Source organism: Nicotiana tabacum, chromosome 9 (assembly GCF_000715075.1).
Source record: "Nicotiana tabacum cultivar K326 chromosome 9, ASM71507v2, whole genome shotgun sequence".
In the NCBI taxonomy this organism is placed as follows: Eukaryota; Viridiplantae; Streptophyta; class Magnoliopsida; order Solanales; family Solanaceae; genus Nicotiana; species Nicotiana tabacum.
In genome coordinates this window covers 116,323,838-116,351,742 of record NC_134088.1, presented here as the reverse complement: position 1 = coordinate 116,351,742, position 27,905 = coordinate 116,323,838, and the positions used below count along the sequence as shown (strand labels likewise).

The 27,905-nt window shown below is 34.0% G+C and overlaps 3 protein-coding genes across 9 annotated transcripts; 1 reads left to right on the top strand and 2 right to left on the bottom strand.

Annotated features, from left to right (window-relative positions):
• Nucleotides 1-755: 755 nt before the first annotated feature.
• LOC107819600 (putative histone H2A.1) lies at nucleotides 756-1,674 on the top strand. The gene is made up of 2 exons (XM_016645723.2): nucleotides 756-1,045; nucleotides 1,237-1,674. Exons 1-2 carry the CDS (start codon nucleotides 836-838, stop codon nucleotides 1,480-1,482), a joined length of 456 nt encoding a protein of 151 aa, XP_016501209.1. The 5' UTR covers nucleotides 756-835; the 3' UTR covers nucleotides 1,483-1,674.
• Nucleotides 1,675-3,763: 2,089 nt separating this feature from the next.
• On the bottom strand, nucleotides 3,764-12,985 carry LOC107817915 (uncharacterized). 7 transcript variants are annotated; one of them, XM_075222100.1, is made up of 8 exons: nucleotides 12,579-12,985; nucleotides 12,131-12,287; nucleotides 11,964-12,047; nucleotides 11,380-11,436; nucleotides 8,606-8,679; nucleotides 8,380-8,448; nucleotides 7,719-7,825; nucleotides 5,048-5,261 (listed from the first exon to the last, which is right to left on the bottom strand). In XM_075222100.1, the coding sequence occupies exons 5-8, from the start codon at nucleotides 8,634-8,636 to the stop codon at nucleotides 5,184-5,186; spliced, it is 285 nt and encodes a 94-aa protein (XP_075078201.1). In that variant the 5' UTR covers nucleotides 8,637-8,679; nucleotides 11,380-11,436; nucleotides 11,964-12,047; nucleotides 12,131-12,287; nucleotides 12,579-12,985; the 3' UTR covers nucleotides 5,048-5,183. The 7 variants fall into 7 exon arrangements, with proteins under 7 accessions (XP_075078197.1, XP_075078196.1, XP_075078198.1 ...); XM_075222099.1 differs by having other exon boundaries at nucleotides 11,380-12,047; XM_075222096.1 differs by lacking the exon at nucleotides 7,719-7,825 and having other exon boundaries at nucleotides 3,764-5,261; nucleotides 8,606-11,436.
• Nucleotides 12,986-13,045: 60 nt separating this feature from the next.
• On the bottom strand, nucleotides 13,046-14,794 carry LOC107817914 (uncharacterized). Its single transcript, XM_016643809.2, has one exon. The coding sequence runs from the start codon at nucleotides 14,581-14,583 to the stop codon at nucleotides 13,168-13,170; it is 1,416 nt and encodes a 471-aa protein (XP_016499295.1). The 5' UTR covers nucleotides 14,584-14,794; the 3' UTR covers nucleotides 13,046-13,167.
• Nucleotides 14,795-27,905: the final 13,111 nt, after the last annotated feature.

Sequence of the window (27,905 nt, the reverse complement as noted above, 5' to 3'; positions counted from 1 at the left end):
ATACATGCTGAAGTTATTTAGTTCATTTGCTAAAATTTCAAACTGAAACATGCTAAAGTTTTGTTCTGCAGTCTACAATCTACAATAAACTTCTTTAAATAATACAATCTACAATTCACATAATACTTTAGTAAATTTTACCTTTAAATATAATTTCGAGAAAAAATTACTGGTTTGTGAACCTTTACTAGTGCAATATAAATGAACGATTCATGGTTTTTGAGTTTACATTATACTTCTGTAATTGTTAGTCTTTAAATATAAAATCCAGAAAAAATTACTGATTTTTGAATCTTTAAGTAAAATAAAGGAAAATCTAAGAATGATTCATGATTTTTGAATTCACATTATACTTCAACAATTGAGAGCTACTACTTCGGGTCATTTGAAGTTTCAAACTCCAGGAACAATTACTAAATTTTGAACTATAAATATTCAAAGTTCAGTAAATATTTCTAGAGTTGTTCCGTATTTTAGATAAAAATATTTATCCGGACTCGTTGATAGATCTAAGTGAATTACTACTTACTCATTTTGTTTTCAAGCGGGAGAAGGCCTTTTACCTGTAAATGACTCACGTCTCAAAATAATTCAAATTCACACTCCGCTTCCTATTGGTCCATTCAAAATGACACGGATCGAGACACCTGTAATATCTACCGTAGATCAAATGTCAATCTGACGGCCACAAACAACCATCCGAAAAACCAAAAGACAACCAAACATCTCTATAAAAACCATGTGCAATTCAGACCCATTCCACATCTCTCGCTCCGACAATCAAGATTTCCTTCAAATCTTTCATCATTTTGGTCTAAAATTCTAATATCTGCAAATGGATACTAGCGGAAAAGCGAAGAAAGGTGCAGCCGGAAGAAGAGTCGGCGGTCCAAAGAAGAAGCCGGTTACCCGGTCTGTTAGAGCCGGTCTTCAGTTCCCGGTCGGTAGAATCGGTCGATACTTGAAAAAAGGCCGGTACGCTCAACGTGTTGGTACTGGTGCTCCCGTTTACTTAGCTGCTGTTCTCGAATATTTGGCTGCTGAAGTAAATTTCCTTAATCCTTCTATTACTCCTCACTTTTTACCACCTCACATTTGCTAATTTAGAGTTCAATTAGGATCTAGGGTTTTAATGTAGTTAGATTATCGTAGAATATTTTGAAATGTTGATATAGGGTTGAATTTACATTGCTGTTGTATAGTTCTTTTCTCTGATTTTTCTTTTTGGGGTTATAGGTGTTGGAATTGGCCGGAAATGCAGCACGTGACAACAAGAAGAACAGGATTATTCCAAGGCATGTGCTTTTAGCTGTGAGGAATGATGAAGAGCTAGGGAAGTTGCTTGCTGGTGTGACAATTGCACATGGTGGTGTTCTTCCCAACATTAACCCAATTTTGTTGCCAAAGAAAACTGGAGGTGAAAAGGCTGGCAAAGAACATAAATCTCCTTCCAAAGCAACCAAATCTCCTAAGAAGGCTTAGATTTAGTGGCTGTTATAAGCCTCTTGCTTTTCTATCTTTATTTGGATCTTCATTGTATGTAATTCTGGTGTTAGATTGTGTTAATGTCTTTCAGGGATATTAAAAAGGAAACTAGTTGGAACTTGTTAGATCTTGTTAGGTGTTCCTCTATTATCAATCAATGAAACCTCTTGTTTCGATTTTACAATTTCATATCCTTTGTGCTTGGCTTGTTTCTATTCTTCCTCTCGAGCCTTTCTACCTCCTTAGGGTGGTAAGGTCTGCTTTTGTGTGATTCCACCTTTTTGTCTTGTTGTTGTTGTTGTTGTTGTTGTATATCCGTTGTGCTCTTGTGCTTGAAATGGTGACTATGTGCACCTTTTGGATTGTGAATGTTGAAGGAATCATATCATCTATAAAGTGAGAAATGATAATAGTGCATTTATGGTTTGACTTAGAATCTCTTTACAGTTGAGAGCCATGTCAAAGGCCTCCTTTACACGCTAAAGATGGAGAACTTCGCCCATTTTCTTTATTCTTTTTCAATGTTATAAAGAGGCACCCATCATCTTGGGGATTGATGAGTTTTGATTCTACAGATGAAAGATATTGGGCATTGGTGTCACTTTGTAGTCTACTGTCTTAGATTAATAAACGTTAAGAATTTGTTTACATATGCTTTTATATTCAAGTTTATTCTTGTTGGGGCTTATGAAATCCCTAACTTTAATGTATATTAACTGTGGTTGGACTTCTAGTCAAGTGTAATTTTGAAGCAATTTTTGGTTTTCTAGTTGGTAATAGTAGAAAAATCCGATTTTGAGACGAGGTTTGGATAAGGCATACACCTCTGAAAGTTCAATTTCAACACATTTGCAGCATCTGATTTTCCTTTTGTTGAGGGTGGGATCTTTTTCTCAGAAGAAACACAAATGAGTGGGAAATTGAAAGAACATGCTCTCTGTTGCAAACTAATCACCACTATTTTTTTGGATGAGCATAAGGAAGACTATTAAACGGAGGACTTTTTCATATAAGTCTTGTTAAAAGCTACTTACATCGTGCAACAACTACTTTTGGGCTTGGGGGGGGGGGGGGATGATTTGGTACACTACTTTTGGGCTTGGGGGGATGATTTGGTACAATTTGAAATGAATGTTTACCTATTTTTGCACTGTAAGTCTGTAAGACTACTAACCAGATTTGGAGCTTGTTCTTTGGAATCTTTGGCATGACCTGGAAAATGCCTCACTCCATTCCGGAGTTTCTCATTGCTGGAGTAGAGATGGTCTCAACAAGAAAGCACTCAAGATTTGGAATACAATTCCTCAAGCTATTTGCTGGATAATATGTACTGTAAGAACAGTAGAATTTGTGAAGGCTAATGGAGAAACATACATAGCCTTAAGCTTTTTTGCTAGCTTTTTGGCGCAACATGGTCTTTGTAAATGATGCAGATTTCATGCTAGAAATGATCGTGGATTTTCACAATCTGTAAATTTTGACGCACAAGCTTAATGCTATTTATATCATCTATAAGTTTCACCATTATAGAACTTTAAGTTTTAGTATGATTTTTGAGGGAAAAGTTCTTTGTTTATTTGTTTTTTTGTTCAGTGACGATAATTATAACTTCACGACAATAACTTGCAGTTACAGAACTAAAGTGCATAATTACTGGTAAGAATAATCCTCTTTAAAGAGTCTTACATTGAAGGTCTATAATTCTCTACTTTTATAGCGTATTTGGCCAATTTTTTTTTTTTTTGGGGTCCAAAAATACTTTTTTTGGCCAAAAATTGAGGTGTTTGGCCAAGCTTTTGGAAGGGAAAAAGTGCTTTTGAGGAGTAGCAAAAGCAGTTTTTGAGAAGCAGATAAAAATAGTTTCTCTCCAAAAGCACTTTTCTGAGAAGCACTTTTGAGAAAAATACACTTAGAAACAGTTTTCAAAAGCTTGGTCAAACACTAATTATGCTCAAAAGTGTTTTTCAAATTAATTAGCCAAACACAAAGTGCTTATCACCAAAAACACTTTTTTAAAAAGTACTTTTGAAAAAAACAGTTATCAAAATAAGCCGATTTTAGAAGTTTGGCCAAACATGCTATTAATTACATTAACATCCATCCAGAAATTCTACTCAACATTAATAGCGACAAAATTCCCAATGAATTTGTGTTACTAAGGCATATTCTTTTCAAACCAGTCACTTCATTCTTCGAGCTCCTAATCCGCATTCAGTATTCTACCCAACCAATAGAGCAAGACGTTTTTTGACACATGCATTTATTATATAATCAATGATTAAGCGAAATATGTATTTTCATTTTAATTTGTACTAATTCTTAGGGTTACATTGTTTGATTTGATGTATGTAAGTCTCCCTTGCTAGACTGATCACTTCACCCCATTCTTGTGTTCAACTCGATTACAATGTTTCATCTTTCTCCTATTTTTGCCAAAATAGCAAAGATAAGAAAGCACTTCCTAAATTGTTCACTAATAAAGTGAAATAACACTTGGTAGTTGTTTTCGGTCTCCGATTTCTAGATGCTGAGTAGATGTCCACAGATCTGAGTGTCCTAATTTTCTCAACAATGTGCAAATTCTCTCCATGATGTCATCTTGTACATATCCAGATTATTGTTAGAGATACTGTTGGATCCTCCAAGACAAATGAGCCTTAACCATTGAATCTGGTCGAGATATTTTCGGAAAATCACATAAAAAGGAAAACTTCTCCAGAACAAAATGAATAGACGACAGAAACAGAGGGCTAATAAAGTAAGCCTTGATGCATCATTAGAGTCCACCAGAGAGTTATAGGAGCCCGACAGCTTAGGAAACTTCGCAAAATCCAAAATTCAAACAGATAGGAAAACTATAATCAACAGTAGAGAGTAGACACTAACGATTGTCCATGTTGATCAATAGCTTAGTTTAGGGATCTAATGTGCAGTGCGCAATATTCCATGCAGATAACCACCAGTCATAACAAGAGACACAAAGGAGACAACCCCAGCTGGAAAAACCTTCTTTGACTTCAGAAAACGAGATCCCATTACTCCCAGAAGTGCAGCCGAGAGGACGAAACCCATTGATGATGCCAAAACAGGTTGTGTTGGAAGCATAACATAAACAGAGTACAAAAGGGAGGCAGAAACTCCACCTGCAATCAGTGACTTCGTGCTGCCACTCTTCAGATAACCCATAAAACCACCCGCTCCAACCAAGAAAGCATAGCCCAATGTCAGTTTTTGGGACATCGAAAGGGCCATTTTCTTTTTATTGTTATGATCCTTGCCTTCATCTGACTCCCCCTCGTTGCCACCATCATTATTATTATTGCCACCATCATCTCCCCCACCACCACCACCGCCATTTGCACTCCCAGAATCATCTCCACCACCACCTGTCTCTGGCAGAATATCAATTCCCGGCCCTGCTGAATCAACAGTGAAGGTGGTTGGCATTGTAGAATCAGAGACAACCCTGCCTTTGACTCCCCAGTAGGAAGGCTTTGATCGAGTGGACAAGTTTGGGTACATCGTGCAAGGGGTATTCAATGGATGTAGAGATGAACAAAGTGACCTCAATGGCTGACTATGAGCAAAGAAATGCTGCCTTTGACTCCAAGCTTGGACGCGAAAGTTAGGAAGCACTATGGAGGATTGAGCAATGACCAAAAATTCTCCCATGATGTGTATGCTGAATTATGAGAAAGTTATTTACGGGATGTTTTGTTTTCTGTAGCTTGTGTATTCTGAGCAACTTCCACAAAAATCAGTCTTCCATCAACAATCTGCAACCAGTAGATCATTTCAATGACAGAACAGAAAAACGGGAAGCAGCAAGACTCTTCAGACAGCCAACATTCGATATTTCACCAGGAGGTAAAAATGAAACAAAATTAAATACACTTTATAATGCTGGAAAACAAATTCCCTTGGGGAAGTAAAAGAGCTTTCTGCAAAGACATAATGCCACTTAAATTCCCCCTGATTGTTGAGGATTTCTTAATTTTAGCAGAGCAGAATCTTTTCCCTGGCCCTTATAGTTGACTGTCTTTTTTTCGCGACAATCTCACAAAGCCAAGATTTGGAACAACAAAAAACAATCAAGATTCTGCACATAAGTAAATCAAGCATAATTGTTACAAACAAATAACCAACCACCACAATCTCAAATTAGCTTTCAAGCCAAAGCTTGGTGCATTATTGACCTCTCCAGTTTACGGAAAACCTTTCATGCATTTTTTTTTATGAAGTAAGCAGGATATCATTAAAGGCATCAAGAAGATGCAAAAAGATTACAAAACAAAGTTTGTTAGCTCATTTACAGTTGAAGTGCTACAAAACTAGAGAGCCGACAAAGTCCAAAAATACATCAAAAGTAGATATACAAACAAACCACAGAGCTGCACCAAAAGTAGACGTACACAAATAATTTTCAAGAACAGCACCAATTTTTTCCTAACATATTCATATCATTGATATAGGATGTCTACTGCTCTCAGCAATTGTGCTTTCACTCATCTCTATTTCTGTCTACTCAGTACTTTCCTGTGTTTTATCAAAAATTATACTCCCTCCGTTTCAAATTAGATGAGGTGCTTTCCTTTTTAGTCTGTTCCAATAAATGACAAATTTCTAAATTTGGAAATAATTCAACTTTAAACTCTTTATTTTACCCTTAATGAGAGGCTTTTATAACCACACAAATATCATGGCCCCACAAAGTTTTTACCCCTTAAGCTTTTAAGACTACAAGTTTCAAAAGTTTTCTTCTTTTTTCTTAAATTCCGTGCGAGTCAAACTACCTCATCTAAATTGAAACGAAGGGAGTAACATTCTTTTTGATCTGTGTACACAAAGTTTAGGGATTACCCTTTTGAACAACTTAATGTTCTCAACTGTCATTTTGCACTAAAAACACACACAAAAAGAAACTTCAGCTGAAGTGGGGTAATAGAAGCATAGATGCAGCAATGAGGTCCCAATATTAGATGAGAAGTCAAGAAAGGTAGAGACCACAGGGGGTGACAGGTGGCAGTGGCTTAATAGAGGGGAAACAGACAGTTCGGCACCTTGGAGAGCAGCGGATTGGAGTTTGATATCATAATTTTGTTCTTCAGCTGACATGTTATACAAAATAGGAGTATACTTTTCTTTCTTCTTTTTCTTGTTTTGTTTGTTACCTGCTGAAAATTTCTTATCTCCAAAATAATAACTCATCATTTTGCAGTCCTTATTTTCCTTCAAATGATAACTTCTATAACCTCTTTAGTCTTTGCTACAACTTCCCAGTTTCTTATCAATAGCTCAATGACTACCACTACTTAAAGCAATGAAACATCTGCGACCAGTGAACTTGAAGAGATTTTGCTCTACTATATTGCTTGCAAAACCAGAAGGAAGACTCGCAACAACAAGAGACTTCCTACTATTCATTTCCACTAAAGTTTATGAGACAACTAATTCAACAAAGGTAGATTATATATCCATAAAAGAATTAAATTAAATAAACACCAAAAACAACAGCAACAATAATCGAACATAATGAGATACAGTTCCTAGACCAAACACCGTTTCTCCATAGATTTTCTAGAACCTAGACCCCTTCCAAGTGAAAGCTAGATTTCTTTAGATGGTTATATTCTTCGCATGTTTCGTTATAAGCATATTAATGCCCCCAATTTACATTTTCCAACCTTATCATTAGTTTCATTCGAGCAATGATTATCCTGTCTCCAACTGAAAGCATTTGCAGGACCAAGTCCTTTAGACCAACAAATGCAACAATTCGTGCTGGTCGATGATAGCAAAGTTCACAAAGTCAAACAGCACGCTAAATTGTTTAAGATGCTTGGAAAAATCTGTCGCTTATAGTTTTGTTGTGAAGTGCTGAAAATAGACATCTGCCCTCTTTAATCTATGATAGATAAATAGTTTTCTAAGCCAAAGACAGATTAAGAATTGTCAATAATAGAGGAACACATTGTTTTTAAAGTGGGATACCACTATAACAACTGTATTTCCTATCTAACAATGGACAGATTTAATAAAAAACAATATTTAAAAAAAACCTAAAAATTTGAATCGGAAGTAGCGGGCGTGCTTGCACTCATTACTGAAGACTACATCCGCAACTGATGATGGGCATCATCATGAAGCATGTTCCATAAAATATACACAAAACACATCATCAACAAACACAAAGAAGTAAGTATACACATCTACCAACAAAGCTGAGGAATTACCCTTCCGTTAATGGAATTCAATGCATTCCGAGCATCTTCTTCTGACTCAAAGGTAACAAATCCAAAACCTTTAGGCCTTTGAGTTCTTGGGTCTTTAACAAGCCTCGCTGCTCGCCCAAATTAACAAATCCATATAAATCGATCAATCAGATCAACTACACCTCAATACCAGATTAATTATAGACCTATTTAACAAATCCTTCACAAAGTACAAATTCCATCTTTATAAAGTGTTATAGGGCAATCATGTATAGTAGATAAAGGCGTGCATGGTATAAGGGAAAATGGAAAACAGTTCAATCAAAAGGAGGAAAATGACTTCCCTCACTTATGGGCGGAAGTCATTTTTCTACCAACTATCTTAACTTTTAACTTAATATTATTTGCTTCAACTAGAACTAAACTTTATTAATAATCTCTAGTACTCAAAAGTTTTATCAGAACACTCTCCAATTTGCTGATATTATTTATTAATTTTTAATATTATACTCTATATTTTGAAAAATATTTTCCATGACATAAATTTCCTTGGGAAATGACTTCTGTCATACTTAACACACCCTAAATTTCACACTTATTTATTTTGAGGATAAATTAGATTACATTTCAGACGAAAAAAATAATGATTTCAGAATATAGAAATGAGGAAAGGTGAAGTAACCTTCTGTAACAACGCCAAAAGGTGAAAAGAGCTTCTTCAATCTTTCATTCGTAGTGTAAAACGATAATCCTGTTTAAAAGAACAAAAATTGAATGCATCAGTGTTAGGGTTTTAATAAGGACAACAGCAGACAAATAAATCACGACTAAAAAGAACATATAAAATACAATATATATTTGTGTTTTTGTGTGTGTGAAATATCGGGAGAGAGAGAGAGAGAGAGTACTGCTGACGAATAGCTGCAACCCTTTTGCCATCTGAGTTCTGAGAGCAGCGCTGTATCATCAAGTCAAAGAGACGCTGTATTTGTCGAAATTGCAGGTCGGTCACTATTTTAATTGAAATTTCATGTTGGTCCCTGTTTTTCTCATTAATTATTATATGTCCCTGTTTCAGCATTTTTCCTTTTTTTTTTCCCTTTTCTTTATCCACCTTTTTCTTTTCTTTTAATTTTCCAGCTTGCTTTCAAAAAAATTCTCCAAATGAAAAGTTGTGGCTGCCGACAAGCTTTATCGGCACATGCGATACAAGATTAAACTGAACAATAACATTAGAGTTGTTGCTAGTAGAGTCAACATTTGTTACATTAGGGGCCATTTTAAGTGTGAGCTTGTGGTGGTAGTTAGAGGATCGAAAAAAAAAACTCATGAGAGTCAAGGAGACCACTCTGATACCATATAATGAATGAGCAAGATGAAACAAAAAAAAATAATTTTATTAAATAATGATTAGCTGATTATATACACAAACAAGTTACAAAGGCCTAGTTAACAGACCAGAAAGCAAAAAAAATAAAATAACAAACGCCTTAAATGGTGGAAATAAAATAACAACATATGTAGTAAAATAAAGTAGATGCACTAATGTTACAAAACAGTAATAGTAACTCCTAATATGTCAGGCGTTAATTATTAAGTAGCCCTTCGAGTGGCAAGCAGGACGACAAAGAGGCCCTTTACTCCCGCTTCGAAATAGTTGGAACTATTACAATATTACTTTTGGGGGTTAAAGTATATAGTATTCTTTTCTACTATTCCATCTTAAAAGGGGTGAAATTACATACTCCTTTTTATAAGAGCCAATAATTATTATTGAGTTTTAGCCGGACACCAAATGCTCCAATCAAGCATGCCCATCTCTACAAACCAAGTAAAAAATCATGCCACTGGAACTGACTACAAGCAAGCAAGGGGAAGGGAATTATTGTGTAACTAGTTAATTTTTTCGCGCTTCGTGCGGCCGCAAAAAATATTATAAAATTTCTGAAATGATCTCTTCGTAAATATACCTGAAATAGAGATATAAAATTCTTTAGAAATAAGGTAATGTGGTAATTGTTTACATGGAAAATATGGCATCAACTTCGGAACAACTTCTTATAGTTTTAGTTTATTCTAATTTTTAATAATTTCATTTGACAATGAAATAGGATGGAAACAAATAAAGATGTCAAGTGAACTTATTATAAAAGCAAAGGGACAATATTAAAGTAGCAATAAATTTGATTCGGCTACGATACCTTTATACATAGTTTGATTCATCAAAACTCAACCAAAAAGACTCGATTTCATTAATTCTTCTCTCGAATTAAGTGACGTTAAATCTTTCAATAAAAGTAAGATGTTTGTTTTGTGAATATGTCATCTTTGTCATGGGTTGTGACAACCTTTCTAGTTCAAGCATAATCTTGATTTGCTTGAGTTTTCTGCTTCCTTATTCACAAGGTAGCATTAATATATGAGGAGCCTACAGGAGGAGGATTTTATATCACAATAACGTTGTGCTCTATTTTTATTTTTTATTTTGACTTTAATTGCTAAAATTTTTGGTAGGACGTATTGTCAAAATTAATTCCTGAAAGTACAACATCTATATAAGTCTAAAAGACTTGTTGAAAATACTACTCCCTAAATTTTTAATTTGTTCTTTACTCTGCTTTTTTTATTTTTAGATCGTCCATGTCTAGAGGCACGAAAAAGAAAAGAGGGATTGCTCGACCAATTTGAACATATCCATAAATAGCTTCCATCTGTCCTGGATGACGGAATAAATGCGAGTACAATCGAACTGAACTACTTGATTCATGGCTCTCAAACCTAACCTTTGGTGGATTTCCAGTAATATGTCTTAAGTTTCTTCTATGTCAGTATGTTAGAGTCAACTAAAAAGACTGACTTTTTTGCCTCCTCTTTGCCAGAAAAGCTATAAAATATTTCAAATACATATTGACATCTAGTATTACTTTTTCAAATAATCATTTGTTTTGAGAGAGTTGCATGTTGAATATTTGCCTTGTCCAATTTCCGCTGCAAGAAGCATTGAAAAAGGCCAGGCAAGCAACATAGAATCTATTTTTCCTCCATCTTCAACATTAGGTATAGTATTATATCCCAAACTCTCCTAATATTTTTTGTACTCCCACGCTATAATATATTTTTTGTTCACAAAATTTCTTCGTTTAGACCATACTTTTCTTTAGAGTACATAAGGATGACAATATAATAATGAATCAATGATCTAGAGAAGGGCAGGACTTTAGACGCAAAAATAAATTTAACTTGCTAACTTTCCAAGAGAAAATACATCTAGCAATTAAAATAAATAGTGACAATCTGCAGGAGCAAAGTTAATAATAGGTCAGTAACACCAAAGTACTTGCCATGATCAACTAAAGAAGCATTATGTGCAACTATAGATGATATCTTAGTACTTTAGATGGATTTGTAAGATGGTATGATCTCTAAATTATTTTATACGGGTCACCAATTGGAGATAATGCATTTGCAGCTAATATAATAGCAGCATAACAATTCACCATTTGCCCAATAAAATTAATATTGTTGTAAACAGAAATTGTGAAAGTTGCATGTATATTATTTTGGTTTGTTTGGGCTACATGATGTTTATAAGCTTTTCTGACAATTAGTATTAGGGGGTGCCATGCTTTGACAATTGTGTAGCTGTTAGGGGGGTGCCAAAGTTATGGTTGAGACGGTGTACCTGAAAAATCAAAAACACTGTAAAGCTCTCATCAGTTGTTCCAATCCTTTCCCTTTCCTATTTATAAAGAATCAGCAGAATATGATTAGCTTCTGATTATAGAAAAAATATAGTGCAGAAAATGATAATTTAAATATGTTGATCTACATTTCAATGCACAAAATCATTTCTGGCATAAGAAGACACCTGAATATAATTCTCAATAAATATAACAAAAATATTAGGCCTCCAACCATTTGATTGACATAATTTAAGCTACATACCTTATTCTGGAATACACAACTGATATATCTAATCTTTGTTATAGTATAAAAATACTTGCTGATTGAAAACTATCTTTTCATCTAACTTCAAACCTAAAGCACCTTCTGCGTACTATGAATTAATCGCTAAGATGACAAAAACATCTTAATGCTCATCTTAAGTATCACGAACTTTCAGATTTGGCATCAAGCAAAAGTTTTCCTTCAAGGAAAAGCTTTTACTACTAATTGTTGTGCCATCTAAGTGGTGAAAAATGCTTGTTTATGCACTTAGAAATTATTTTAAGCACAAGTATAAAATAAATAATTAAAAGCAACTACATGTGTGGACCACAAGCTTCCATCATAGACATTGTCAGCAAGAATGATAGAGCCCATTGTATCATGGTATTTAAATGGGTCCGCCTGCACAGAATAAAAAATTAACTGTAATTTTTTTTTTTTACGTTAGAAGCTGTCAACCAAAATAAGGGAGAAAATATTTTTACCTAATTATATTACGAATCTGACATAATTTGTTAAATCAGTGATCCACACATAGACTGTTTCATGTATTTGCTTGTTGGGATTAAGATCAAAGAATATTTTCAAGGATGGGCTGTGATGCATCTGCCAGAAAGATGGCAATAGACAATAGTTCGCAACCTACTCCAAGTAAATTTGAGACCACATATGTTAAAACTGAAAATGCCCAATAAAGTAGACTAAATCGACAATAAGAAATTCAATAACAACGGCAAATCATTCTACAAAAAAATAAAAAGACTTTCCAACTAAAGCTCAAAAGATTGACCAACACTTCAATCAAATATGATCTATTTGGGTACATGTTAGATCGTTCGAATTTCACTATTTATACCATTCATGACATCCTCTCAAATAGTTCCGAAAATAAACAACACTAAAATTGAGTTAAAAAATTAGGAAGAAAGAGACCTGTAAAGTCATGACTTTTTCGCTAATTTTCTCGGGACCAGACATCCTGTTGTCCTTGGCTTGGTGACCGAGATGACAGGGGTTTGCCAGTGGTAACCATCGCTGATTTATGGCTTCAAATCCAAAACGAAAATTCTGCAACCAGTGGAATTCGGCTTCTAGTTGAGGAAGAGTAGAGTTATATCGCACAAGGCGAACAAAAGAGAGATATTGAGGAAGGAATGCCCCTTTCACTAAAAGGCTAAGGAACGACGTTTAGATTCTCAAGTACAAGACAACGATTATTTATTAATATTGTTAGTTAATGAGGTAAATAGGAAAAAGAGAGAGATAATCCCAAAAAACTGAGAAAAAAGATAAAGGCAATCCTTTGTCTATAAAGCTTGCCACATCACCGGGCCTAGGTCCCTCAATTATATATATATAGATAGGGAAAATATCAAAAAATTGAGAAATATATAGATTAGTAGGGTTGCTCAATAGCTCTTTCCAAATGGACCTCTGAGATAGCATCAAGACGAGCACAAAACAGATCTGGACGCGATCAATTTCACAGATTTTCCGAAGTAATAGCATACAAGTCCAATAGCTAAAATACAAGCTCATCTACGAGCCTATATACAACAATACTATTGCTGCAAGCATCCTTGACTATGGCTTCCCATGACTCAAAGTCAAACCTTTTCTTCCTTTTCTCCATTTCCTCCAAAACAAAGCAAGCATCTTCAACCTTCCCTTTATCAAGCAAGCCAAGAATCATACACCTTACTGTTTCCATACGCGGAAAATGCCCGCTCATCAACATTGCATTCAAAACCTTCAAACCTTCCTCAAATTCTCCTGTTTTACAAAAACCATCAACCACCATTCTGTATGTAGCTGCATTAGGATTGCAACCTGCAATTTGCATATCAACTAACATCCTATATGCTTCAGCAGTTTTACCTTCCTTGCAGAAATAATTGATTAACATGTTATAGATCACAGCATCGGGCTTAATGTGCCTCTTTTTCATCTCCACAAGTAAACTATTTGCCTCTCCAATTTCGCCTCGTTTCAAAAGATAAGTCATCAAAACACCATAATTGACTATTTTCAGCTTACATCCTTGGTATTCCATATCAAACATTAATTTCTTGGCTTCTTTGTACTTACCCAAAGAACTCAAACCTTCCATCAACAAAGCATAAGAAACTGCATTTGGCTTCTTTCCCTTTCTAACCATATCCTGAAACAAACTTTTAGCACCTTCAACATCCCCCCTCTTACACAAAAATCCAATTTGACAATTGTAAGTCACCACAGTTGGCTCAACTTCTCTTTCAAGCATTTCATCAACCACCTGGCGCGCCATTCCCCAGTCGCCCTTCTCCAACCACATCTTAATCATAACGTTAAACGAAACAGCATTTAACCAAATACCCATTTTCGAACAATTCCTTAACATCTCATTTGCATCATCAAAACGCCCATTTTCAACAAGCACATTTAAAAGTGCATTAAAAGACTGTACACTACGCGTACAATTAAATGACCCCATGTTGTGAAAAAGCTCAATAGCTTTATCAACCAACTGGGCTTTCCCGTAATGTTGAATCATCCCAATAAAAACCTTTTCTTGACATCGAATATAATATGTTTTTAAATACCCAAGAAAGGTTTCAACAGCTTCAAAGTCTCGAAACTTTGCGAGCTTATAAATAAGACAAGAATAAGTAGGGTAGTCATGTTTGAACCCCGTTTGCTGGTAATCATGGAACAGGGAAATAGCTTCATTAGGATCTTGGATTTGTTTGAGGTCAGCAAGTAGTGGTATTGGCTTGCGAAGAAGTGTTTTTGTAGGCTTATGAGGCCTTTCAGGTGAGAATTTTGAGGTGGGTTTATGAGAACGATGATAACTGTGGTATGGTTGGGATTGGAAAATTGAGGTTCTGGATTGTGCAAGGTTGTGAATTTTGAGTTTTGAGAGTGTTATGCTAGCTTGTTTGATTCTTGAATTGATCATGGAATGATGAAGGTGGCGTTAAAATTATAGTTTCAAGAGTTAGATGAAAGGTCTGTGGAGGGAAAAAGGAGCTTAAACTTGGAAGCACATTTGAAAGCTTTTGTACTCGAGATTGGTTGGGAACTGATTTTGGTAAGATTTTAATTTGGGTCAAACTGATGCTTCCACAAAAGTTGGAAACTGGGCCTTGTTCATTTCCACGTTGTTTGGCACATTTATGCCGGCAAAATCACAAAATCATTTTTGTCGTTGCTACTAATAGCGTGTTTGGGGAGCTTCTAAAATCTGCTTATTATTTTTAGTAGTGATTTTTTCAAAAGTATTTTTTAAATCAGTTCGTGTTTGATTAATTAATTTGAAATGCACTTTTGAGCAGTAATTTATATTTGGCTAAGCTTTTGAAAATTATTTCTTAATATATTTTTCTCAAAAGTGCTTATCACAAAAGTACTTTTTAATAGAAGCTACATTTTTCTGCTTCTCAAAAATTGCTTCTGCTTCTCCTCAAAAGCACTTTTTTTCCTTCTAAAAGCTTGACCAAATACTTTAATTTTTTGCCAAAAGTACTTTTGACCCCAAAAAAAACTTGGCCAAAGAGGCTATAAGTCAATAGGATTTAAACTAGCCAGCCAAGTCTTAAAATGATAGTATTAGAATTAGAAGAGGTTACGGTTAGCCACTATTGCAATACTGATACATTGTAAAATGTTCTAGTCAAAAAGAAAAAAAAAAAATAGTTTTGTGTATAATTCGGAAAACATTCACGAGGGTACTAGTTAGGACAACCTATGTGCACTTAAATATAGTTTTGATTTTAAAAGTAATTCAAAATTATTTAGATATTGCACTACAGAAATATAGCAACAACAACAATTACATACCCACTGTGATCCTACAAGGGGGTCCAAAAAGGGTGGGGTGTACGCAAATCATACCCTGCCTTGTATGAGGTAAATATATTGTTTTCGATAAACCCTTCACACATCAAATAAAATCCTTTTCAATGGATGAGTATTCTGAAAATGATTGGAACTGTTATAAAATAAAGACTATAAAATAAAGAAACTGAAGACAAGTATAAAGGGAGATTAATATTTTATTTCAACTTCAAACTAATGTACATAATGAACTGAAAACTCCTCTATTTATAGAAGAAAGGAAGCAGTTGCGAGGCTTTTATTGAGCTGCTTGTAAGCTGTCTGTTTGAGCTGCTTGCTACCTGCCTGTTTAATATGAAGCTGCTGCAAATCATTTCATTTAGTTGCTTGCAACCTGCCTGCATCAGCTGCTTGTAGATAAACTTCAATAGAGTACCAGACGGATAATCTTATTCAGGAAGATTATCTATAGCGGAGTAATAAATGGACATCCAGATTATAATTATTTTCATAACACTCCCCCTTGGATGTTCATTAAAAGATATTGTGCCTCGTTAAAACCTTACTAGGAAAAATTCAGTGGAAAAAATCCTAGTGAAAGAAAAGGAGCACACATATTTAGTAATACGCAATTCTAGCTGCCTCATTAAAAACCTTACAAGAAAAACCTCATGGGAAAAACCTTAGTCAGGAAAAAAGAGTGCAACGCGTATTTCACTACCCCTGATGAAAACCTTGTTCCAAATATTTGAGTTTCCGCATTCCAATCTTGTATACCATTTTCTCAAAAGTTGAAGTTGGCAAAGATTTAGTGAACAAATCTGCTGGATTGCCATTTGAACGGATTTGTTACACATCAATGTCACCATTTTTCTGAAGATCATGTGTGTAGAATAATTTTGGTGAAATGTGCTTCGTTCTATCTCCTTTTATAAATTCTCCCTTTAATTGGGCTATGCATGCAACATTGTCTTCGTATAAAATTGTGGATCTTTTATCACATTCCAAACCATATTTTTCTTGAATAAAATGAATCACTGATCTCAACCATATGCATTCCCTACTTGCTTCATGAATAGCTATTATCTCAGCATGATTTGAAGAAGTAGCAACAATAGATTGCTTTGTGGAGCGCCATGATATGACAGTACCTCCACATGTAAACATATACCCGGTTTGAGATCGAGCTTTATTGGGATCAGATAAATAACTAACATCTGCATAACCAACAAGATCTGTACTACCTTTGTTAGCATAAAACAAACTCATATACAGAGTTCCTTAAATGTCGTAAAATATGCTTAATCCCATTCCAATGTCTCTGTGTAAGAGAAGAGCTAATCTTGCTAGTAAATTAACAGGAAATGTTATGTCAGGACTTGTAGCATCAGCAAGATACATAAGTGCACAAATTGCACTGCGATAGGGTGTTCCGGGATCAAGGAGTTCCTCATCCTCTTCTGGAGGTCGGAACGGGTCCTTATTCACTTCAAGTGAACTAACAACCATTGGTGTACTCAATGAGTGCGTTTTGTCCATGTAAAAGCATTTTAACATTCTTTATGTATAGGTAGATTGATGTATAAAGATCATGTTTGTTAAATGTTCAATTTGCAGACCGAGACAAATTTTTGTCTTTCCAAGATCTTTCATCTCAAATTCTTTTTTAAGTTATTGAATTGCCTTTTGGAGCTCTTCTGGAGTTCCAACAAGATTTATGTCATCAACATAAACAGCAAGTATAACAAATTCTGATGTCATTTTCTTTATAAAAATACATGGACAAATAACATTATTTATGTAATCCTATTTCAACAAATATTCACTAAGGCGATTATACCACATGCGCCTAGATTGCTTTAAACCGTACAAAGATCTTTGTAATTTGATCGAGTACATTTCTCGAGACTTTGAATTATATGCTTCAAGCATTTTAAATCCTTCATGGATCTTCATATAAATTTAATCAAATGAGTCATATAGGTTATGACTTGCATTTAAATGGCATGACATTTTTAGGTGTCTGGACTACATGTCCTATCCTCACAATCTTTTACAATATCGTACACTATATTGTATTAAATATACCGTCGACGATCATTTTGTATCAGTTTGCAAGCGACATAACTTGTTGATATCTCAACACTTTCTTTATTTTCAGATACCTGAACTTCTTGTGGAGTTTCATAGAATGTTATGTAGTGGGCTCTTCTAGAGCTTATTTCCTCCTTATTATGATCATTTTGATTATTTGCTCCTATCTTTTTCAAAGATTGTTACCTTTGGAACCGATTGGTCTACTATGCTTCATGCGTACAATAAACTCTATCCTCTAGGGACTTTAATTTTAATATGAGCATTTGTAGCTGAAATATGATATTTTATTTTGGATCAAGAAATACTTCTGGCATTTGACTTGAATTATCTTCTGAATGAGGATCACACTAATGATAATTCGATTCATATAACATATTTTCAACTGCTTATTCCATCCCCATAATATTAGAAAAACTAACATATATCCCAAATCTTCTTTGGAAAATCTATCTTTGTGCTTTGTGGTAGAGAAATTAATCATATACCACGCATCAAAAGTTATTAGATAGTAAAAATATTTGGTTTCTGATCCTAAACTAATTGTGAGAGGAGGACTTATCATATATTATTGGTGTGATGCATACAAGTGCTGCTGTATGCAATTTAGAAAATCTTAGACCAACACATGAGGCTTTCGTCTCATAAGCAATAGTTTAGCCATTAATATTGGGTATTAAATACTAAACCAGCTTGGATATAAATCAGCTTTATCAAGATGAACTGTCTTGATTTCACAATCTAAAAATTATGCTCTTATTTGAGAAAAGCAATTTTAAATGCCAAACTGCAGGTTGACAATAATTACACATGTAACCATCTCATATATGCATCTATAAGTGGTTCACATGATAGGTGAATGGGCCCATATTCACCTTTTATATATTTCATAATCAGGGGTCTTAGCCCCACATTAGCTGGTATAATCAACTTATTATGAGAACAAGCAACACAAGAGAATTCTTGAAGAATCTTCTAGTTCTTCAATATATTAGTTCTTAAATATATGCTTATCAGAATTCTTAATTAGCTCATTATATTTAAATCAGATGGCAAATAAAAACTTTCAATTTATCATGGCATGTGCTATCTTTCAGTAAATTTCTAGTTTACTATGACATAAATTTTTGTATCAGTAAACTTCTAATTTACTGTGGCTACTTTTGTATCGGTAAATTTCTGATTTATTGTAGCTACTTTTGCCTCAGTAAAAACTTCTGGGTTACTATGACACGTGATGTAGTACAAATTAAAGAATAAGGCGGGTAGCTTCTCACATACATATTTACCCCTTATAATTGTGGAACAAGAAGGTTTTCAATCTTTCAATCATTTGTAATCTCAGTATGATAGTCATTTGTATTAGTAAACTTCGAGTTTATCATAACATATGTTTTGACCACAATAATGACAAATAATCTCTTCGGGAGCCTTCAATTTATTGTCCACAATCAAATATTATTCAGACACTACTTGTGTCATGTGTCTTTTAGACAATCAATTAGCTCTTCAGGAGCTTTTGATAAATTTTATACTACCAAATATTGCTCAGACACTTCTGGTATCATGAGAGAAAATCATAATCAAATGAACAATATAAAACAATTGTTTAAGCACCGAAAGATACTGTTTTATAATATTTTCCTGCTTCAGGAGAAAATTTTAATCGTTTTACTACTTCATGAGTAAATTTAAAATACGAAATATTGAGTATATATTCTATCAATCATATTATCTCTTCTGGATGTGAATTATGATATCTTCACACTTAAGTGCGTATTCATATTTACAAGCTTTATTAATACTGTCACATTCACTTCTGGGAATTAATCAATATTTATCAAAGTTTTCATTCTTCAGGGAATGGAACATAATTATCTAAACGTGCAAAATCACATCAAATTGTGATGCTTCGAACCTCTTTTAAGATAATGCTATTTCAGGAGCAAATCGAGGTATTCATGTAATATAGAGAATATTTCTCTAGCTTATCTTCAATTGTAACCATAGAAAGCCCAAATTACTACTTCTGGTGGTTAACAAATTTAGTTATGAAACATAGTTACTTCTGGTGGTCGTACTTTGATAGAGTTTAAATGAACCATGAAATTAAATCATAATGAGATTTAAGAAATATTGCCACTGCCGGTGGTTAAATATTTCGTGCAAAACTCAACTGGAGTTAGAAACCAAAGAAAAGATTGAGTTAAATATTGCATATATGAGTCATTGCGAACTAACCTTCCTGCAGAATATTGGCATCATACTTTTGATGACTTTGGTGCCCAAATATTTTGTGAAAATGAGATTGAAGTGCTATAAGTCACGTTCCTTACCGTGATGTACAATAATAAAATTTTCACGATTAACAAGAAAGTACACAAGTAGTAGCTTAAAAGGTTAGCTAATAAAATTGCAAAATCAAACCTTCTCCCAATAAAGGATTTCGTGGGCCGAGAGTCCCGACCAGTAGCTTTGAGATACTATGCCATTTCAACATTAAAACAACATATGCATCTCATTGCTATCAACCGATGCATTAGAAAAAGGATATCGTGCCTTTGAATTACTTCATATTCCTGAAATGGAAAGTTAAATTCAAAGTAAGTACTCAAGAGGGTAGAGTCTCGTGCTGATAACGTGTTATAAAATAAAAACTATAAAATAAAGAAATCGAAGACAAGTATAAAGGGAGATTGATATTTTATTTCAAATTCAAACTGATGTATATAATGAACTGAAAACTTCTCTATTTATAAAAGAAAGGAAGCAGTTGCGAGCCTTTTCAGGAAGTAGCTGCGAGGCTTTTCTTGAGCTGCTTGTAAGCTGTCTGCTTGAGCTGCTTGCAACCTGCCTGTTTAATATGAAGCTGCTGCAAATCATTTCATTGAGTTGCTTGCAACCTGCCTGCATCAGCTGCTTGTAGATAAACTTCAATAGAGTACCAAACGGATAATCTTATTCAGGAAGATTATCTATAGCGGAGTAATAAATGGACATCCAGATTATAATTATTTTCATAACAGAAACCAAATATATATAGTTGAAAAAACTTATCATTTCATTGTACTTGCAAACAGTTGGGCAGAGAAAGCATGTCATAAAGCGAACCAAATCTTAATCAAGATTAATATATATTGCTCCAGCTGAGAAAGTTTTCGAAGCACAAGTTCTCAATTCTGATTAACAGAATGATTTTCATCTCCATGTTTAGTAGTAATTGTTTGTTAAAATGCCAAAACAATATTAATTTCGTCTTTGTCCAAAAGTTTTCTGACAGATATTACAGAATGACGAACCACAACCTAATAAAAACGAAAGTAAAAGCATGTAAGTCTTGTATGTCTGAGCTGTACCAGTAAATCTCCATCGTACAAGGTCCAGATATCGTTTATTTTCTCCCCGATAAAAGTCTTACTAGTTAACATTTCCTCAAAAATGCAACTGCATCATCTTGATAAAATTCTCAGGAATTATGAAGCCTGATATCATTGTACCTCGAACTCCACTCTATCTCCAATAGCCTGAATGAAATATCCACTATAAGAAATTTGATTCTCCGTGTCACGGTTAGGAGTGTACATAGATCGGGTTGGTTCGAATTTTTTAATTAACAAACCAAATCAATTGTATTGGGTTATTAAATCTAAAGATTAAACCAAACCAATAAAAGTCGGGTTTTAAAATCTCGGTTTTCTCAGATTTTCAGGTTTTTTCGGATTTTTTTTTCATAAAGTTTTCATAGCACAAAACATAGAATTTGTGCTCCAAATATTTCTTTAATCCTAGTAAGATAGAATTATATAAAGTGTTTTTCAACAAAATAACATAAATATGAGATGATTCATGGCATTGTACTAAAATATTTAAGATAATAAAATTGCATAAAATAAATATTATTAATAAGTCATAATGAAAACAAACATAATTTAAAATTACTAATAAGTTGCTAAAATAAGTACGACTAATAAGTACTATTATTTACATGACTAAACACTAAAAGAAAAATAAGTTATGCATTTTATCTAAACCATGAAAAAACTAAAAAATATTTTCACTTATGAGGAAAATATTTTCTTTTCATGGAAAATGAGTGGTTTTATCACTTATTTTCCCTTGTTTGATTGGTGAATGAAATTCTTTTTCTGGAAAATATTTTCTAGTGTTTGGCTAGAGAGTAGAAAATATTTTTTGTTGAAATAAAAAAAATACTTTTTCTACATGAAAAGTAAGTATTTTTTTTGTTAAAATGAAAAAAAAAATATTTTTTTATATCATGAAAAAAATACTCATTTGTTGAAATGAGAAAAAATCTATCTATAACATGAAAAGAAAGTACTATTAATAATATTTTTATTTAGGGTGGGGTGGGGTGGATAGGTGGGGGTGGGCTGGGTTTGGAGTTGGGGTGGGGGTGGTGGTGGGATGTGGGGGTGGGTTGGTGGGTCTTGGTAGGGATGAGGAATAGGATGGGGAAGGTTGAGAAGGAGTTTTGGTAAATGTTTTCCCTTCTCTTAATAGGGAAAACATAAATGAGTTCATGAGAAAAATATTTTCCTACACATTTAGGCCAACCAAACATGGAAAAATTGAAAAATATTTTCCTTCGTACCAAACACACCCATAATATTGAATTGAATGTCTTTTGAGTTTGAATTGTGAAAGATTGTTAATTTTGAGTTTTGAGGGAGTTATGCTAGCTTGTTTGATTCTTGAATTGATCATGGAATGTAGGAGGTAGAAGTCATATTACAGTTTCAAGTCTTAGATGAAAGATCTGGTGGAGGGAAAAAAGGGTGCTTAAACTTGAAAGCATATTTGAAAGCTTATGCACTCGAGATTGGATGGGTACTGATTTTGGTGAGATTTTGATTTGGGCCAAACATATGCTTCAGAAGTTGGAAATTGGGCCTCGTTTATAGATGTATTTGCGTCACAACAAGCCCACTTTTGTCACGGCAAAATCATGAGATTTTTACACAAATAACCGGTCAGATTTATTGTTTATTATGTTTAGCCGGCAACATTTATCATCAATTATATATATATATATATATATATATATATATATATATATATATATATATATATATATATATATATATATATATATATTTATATATATATAAATACATGAATTACATATACATCGGCTATTTTTAGTATAAGCGATTTGGTGGGCAGCTATTTAGGTTAATTCTTGTCCTTGTGATTGATGCACGTATCTTTCATACATACATTTATCCGTTAATCTTAATTTATACTACTACGATGAGACGATAAAGATCTTAAATAAGATGCTAAATCATAATTTTATGATCTGTATATGAATTCACAAGAGAAACTTAGATGTTTATATGACAAATTCTGTGCAATTTCATCTGCTTTTGATTTTGAAAGTAATTCAACGTTATTTAGATATTACACCAAAGAAAGATGGTGTCCATTAAAATAGGGGTAGACAACGGTCGGTTCGGTTGTGAATGTTATCGGTTCAGCATATTGATTATCGATTTATAAATATGCTAAACCGATACCAAACCGATAAGATATTAGTTATCGGGTATCGTTTAGTCGGTTAACGATCCTTATCGGTTCGGTTATCGGTTTACCCGATAAGAATAAAAAATATCCAATTTTTTTATATTTTATTATAGAAATCGTGATCATACTGTTAAGGGAAAGGAACTGAACTTTTGCTCTTAAGAAAAGAGGGATTAAATTTTAACTTTAGAAAAGAAAACTTTTTTTTTTTTGCATTTGAAAATCCCATGATCTCAATTTTCAAAGTTATAAGTTAGTGGGAGTAAGGAATATGACATTCAACAATCTAATCTTACTATCTCACTGCGGGTGGGCACAATTCATAAAAAATAATAAAATCCTAATCTTATAAATACTAAATAATTAGTGCAACAAAAAAAACAAATAGAAAAAATAAAAATTGAACAATTAATTTTTTAAAGTTAAAACTAAAAATCTTAACTGAAAAATGAGATAATGAGAAATTTAGAAAAGTTTAAAACTTACTCTAAGGATTAAGGTATGAAGGTAAAGAGTAACTGTCGAGAGAATTGAGACAATGAAGCCATAAGGTGGCTTTATATACTTGGTGGGTAAATTATAATTTTGTTAAAGTTTATTTGGCTATCGGTTAAACCGTTAATAAAATTAGACAAACCAAGGCCCGAACCGATAACCCAATAACCAAATAACATTACACCATTATCGAACTATTTATCTAATAACCCGATATCGATAATTCTATAGTATTTTATGGGTCGGGCTATCGGTTATACTCGATATGCCAAGCCCTACACTAAAACCCGTTTAAACGGATGGGTGTTCTGAAAAAGATACTGAAACCAGATATATAAATCAACTAGTAAATTTGTCCGTGTTTCGCGCGATTATAAAAGACGTCAGTGATTTTTTTATTTATAAAAATTCTGTAAATTTAAGTGGAATAGAAAACATATTTCATGTGTTTGCATATAAAAAAATATTTTTAAATATGTATGAAATTATCAAATATAATATTTTATTACATAGTCAAACTTTTCTATAATTTGTTTCATACTTTTTTGGTTGTTATAACGAAGTGCTGTTATATAGAACATATATTATAACATAATAACATGGAAATTGGTTCCAAAAGAAACTTGACTTTTATAGTGAATGGTTGTTATATATCGATATTGTTATAGAGTGGTCTGACTGTATATTTTTTATATATATATATATATATATATATATATATATATATATATATATATATATATATATATATATATATATATATATATATATATATATATATATATATATATATATATATATATATATATATATATATATATATATATATATATATATATATATATATATATATATATATATATATATATATATATATATATATATATATATATATATATATATATATATATATATATATATATATATATATATATATATAACTGTCAACACGGTATTGATTCCTAAGAAATACTAATCTTCTAATACATTCAAACCTAAAAAAGAAGCATCACAGACTGCTTTGGCTTATATACTTTTGATAAATAAAAGAGACCTAGTAAATGATTTTGTATTCAAGATACATTATTTCGTCTTAACTTTCATATATTTGTCCTAACAGGAATCCTAATATCTTTGCAAGTTTTGAAAATTGAAGTGAAATTGCACCTTCTCTATATATCTTGTCCTCTTCTATTCTTGTTCTTCTAATTCTAGTATCAGGAACTATAGTTTGTGTGAACCAATATTAAAAGTATAAACTACCCAATTAAATTAATAAGAGAATGACACAATTGACTCATTCTCATTGACACTAAATTTGAAACCCTAAGTTAGACAAAATTAAGGTCTATTTCTTCTCAACCATATACAAAATCAACCCAAAATTCCATGTTTCCTGCTCAGCTATCCATGTTTCCAACACAAGATCCTGCTCAGCTATCCATGTATCCATGTTTCCAAGACGGATTATAACTTTATGAAGATGACATACAATCTGATCAATCAAATAATGAAATGAATCTGAGAAAACACAATAATGTGTCATAAATTTATACATTAAGCATTGGGGGTTATGAATAGGAAAGATACATGACAGTTATTGTAAACATAAATGTTGAACATATAACGGTATATTAGTTTTATGAATAAAAGGTGCGACTCTTCCTTACCCCACAATTATAACTCTTCAATGTTGTCACAACTCTTCAATACCTCCATATAAAAATAATAGACAAACAATTTAGGAAAGGTAAAGAGAAGCAAAGAATGAGAAAAAAAGGCAAAAAAAGGAGAAAAAAGATAAATAGATTTCTTGGCCAAAGAGAGGTGCCAAGTCACCTCGTCTATTCCCTCATATATATATATATATATATATATATATATATAGAGAGAGAGAGAGTTAAAAAAACTTAATACTCATCATTGCACTTGCAAACAATTAGGTGGAAAAAGCTGGTCATAAAGCTAATCAGATCTTAATCTAGTACATGCACATTGATCTTGCTGAGAAAGTTTCGCAAGCATTGTTTGACAAAACAATGTAGCTTTTGGTTCAAATAATTAAATCTATATGGTAATGGGTTAAACCTAATTAATAATAATATTTTTAGATATGAGTTTAGAAAACGTGACTAATGTCAAACAGACCTGGTGGTAGATTGATAGTAGCGTGCAATAACTATTCCAAAAAGTATGAGCAATAATGTAGCACTTAATAGCAATAAATAATAATAAATGACATTTAAGTAAATAAGAGAAGTGATTCACCCAATAAAGGATGAACTAGATATTTGTTCCTCCTCACAATGATGAGTGACATATAAATCTTAGAATACTCGAATTATTCTCGGATCTGATGGAAAAGTATGGAATAATACGAACGAGAATCTTGATAAAAAGGTAGTGTTTATATCCTAGTAAGAGAGAGAGAGAATCTTTTGTCAAAAGTTTGTTCTTATCAGATGAATGTCACATGCCCCATATCATTGTCTATTTTTTTTTATTTATATGAGACATTTTCCTAATAAACCATAATAGTACAAATGCAGAGAATATCCACTAGAATATTTTCTTTAATATCCTATTTCGAAAACTAGCCGTTACAGCTTCATCAACGGTGCTCGACCTCGACCATTGTTGACATCATGACCGCGAATCTCGCTGCTTCCTAGTCGACCTCGACCGAGGACGACTCAATGACTCTTTCTTTAGTGTTATCTTATCTTAAATATTCTAGGACACATTTTGACCCATACAGTTAGTCCCTCCGCTTATTGAGGTCGGCCTCAGGCGGACTTGATGATAATATTATGTTTACTGCAGCCGGAACGATTGGACGAGCTGACCGGGTCGTGATATTGGGGTGAGCTGGCAGCGTGGCCCTTTGTGAACCGCAAACTCTGGAATTGTGCGGTCCATGAATCAGGGTGACGTCATGACATCATGCGTCATTATGACGCATTTTCCCGATGCGTTACTTCGTTTTGCGTGCGTCTTTTGATCAAATCTGTCGCTTCGGTTGCAGTGTCATGTAATGATGAATCAATTTATCGGTTTCGATGCTTGAACTTCTATAAATAGGGGTGTGTGGGTATAATTTCAACCTTTACGAAATCCTTGCACCAAACTCTGTACCTTCTTCTTCCTCATCCATTGTTGTGCATCTTTTCTTTTTGTTCCAACAATCCCTATCGTTTTTAATTCTCCGTTGTTTGATACCTTCATTTCTTTTATTGAAAATATGTCTAACGTACCTTCTGGGCCCAGCGAGGGAAGTGACTTGGTCCCTCTGGCGATTCTTCTTTCTCATCATGTGGAGAACGTTCCTACTGCCGCAGAGGACGAAAGCTTCCCGACTATGGAAGAGATAGTTCCTCGCAATCCCGATGTCAGGTCTGATTTTTCGAAACTTCCTGAAGCCGAACCAGAAACCTTTAAATTAGCGATGAAGGAGGCTAATTTGTCAGAGCTTACGTCGAATTGATCCCTGCCGGTGGGATGCAGTGCAGCACCACCGTCCTGGGTATTGCGCATTCTACGCCTACCCCTTTCACGTTACACTTTTCCTCTCCTCCCGCTGGCGGAGGAATTCTGTCGCTTCTACGGCATTTGCCCGACTCAACTCGCTGTACATTTATAAGTTTATAAGGATGCTCACTAGGTTCGCTGAGTTGGCCGGGGTCGAGATCACACTTCGACATCTGATGCACCTGTTCGCCCCCAGCTTTTATAGGGGGACGATGCTGGTGGTGAAGATGGATAATAAGGCTAGCCACCAATTCTATCTTAATATTTTCTTCATTAGAACTGAGGACGTGGTAGCCAACGTCGATGGCTTCCTTGAAGCTTGGAATTGCACTCGTAAGTGCCTCACTCCCTCGCACGTAGGTACTTGGTTTATTTTGCTTTGTTGTGGATTCTGACCCCTCGTTCTTTTCTTATGCAGCCAAGACCTCTCCTCCTCCTTTGGTCGAGGATGTTTCTGGTTGGGTCGGTCAGCTCCTCCCACACATCGCGAGAATTCGTGAGTGGCCGGGCTTCTTTAAGAGGTTTGGGTCGGCTCCCCCCTCCACTGGTAAGTTACTCTTGTCTTTGTGTTGTTGGTTATTTTTCTTTTGTGGTTGTTTTGGCTAACTCTCTTATCCTTTTGTGCTTCCCTTAATTTCATCTAGGGGGTCCTTGAGGAGGTCGAGTGCTCCCGCACCTGCATTCCGTAAGAGGAAAGCTGCCGCCTCTTCGGCTCCTGCCCCTTCTACGACTGCGGCTGATTCTGGTAACTCCTCGGTCCCGCATGCTGCTGCATCTGCATAA

What these genes read in the sequence shown, in the direction of transcription:
- LOC107819600 (XM_016645723.2), top strand. Translation starts at nt 836, where the DNA reads ATGGATACTAGCGGAAAAGCGAAGAAAGGTGCAGCCGGAAGAAGAGTC. An exon ending in TCGAATATTTGGCTGCTGAA is followed by an intron (nt 1,046 to 1,236) that starts GTAAATTTCCTT and finishes TTGGGGTTATAG; the next exon opens with GTGTTGGAATTGGCCGGAAA.
- LOC107817915 (XM_075222095.1), bottom strand. Translation starts at nt 5,157, where the DNA reads ATGGGAGAATTTTTGGTCATTGCTCAATCCTCCATAGTGCTTCCTAAC.
- LOC107817914 (XM_016643809.2), bottom strand. Translation starts at nt 14,583, where the DNA reads ATGATCAATTCAAGAATCAAACAAGCTAGCATAACACTCTCAAAACTC.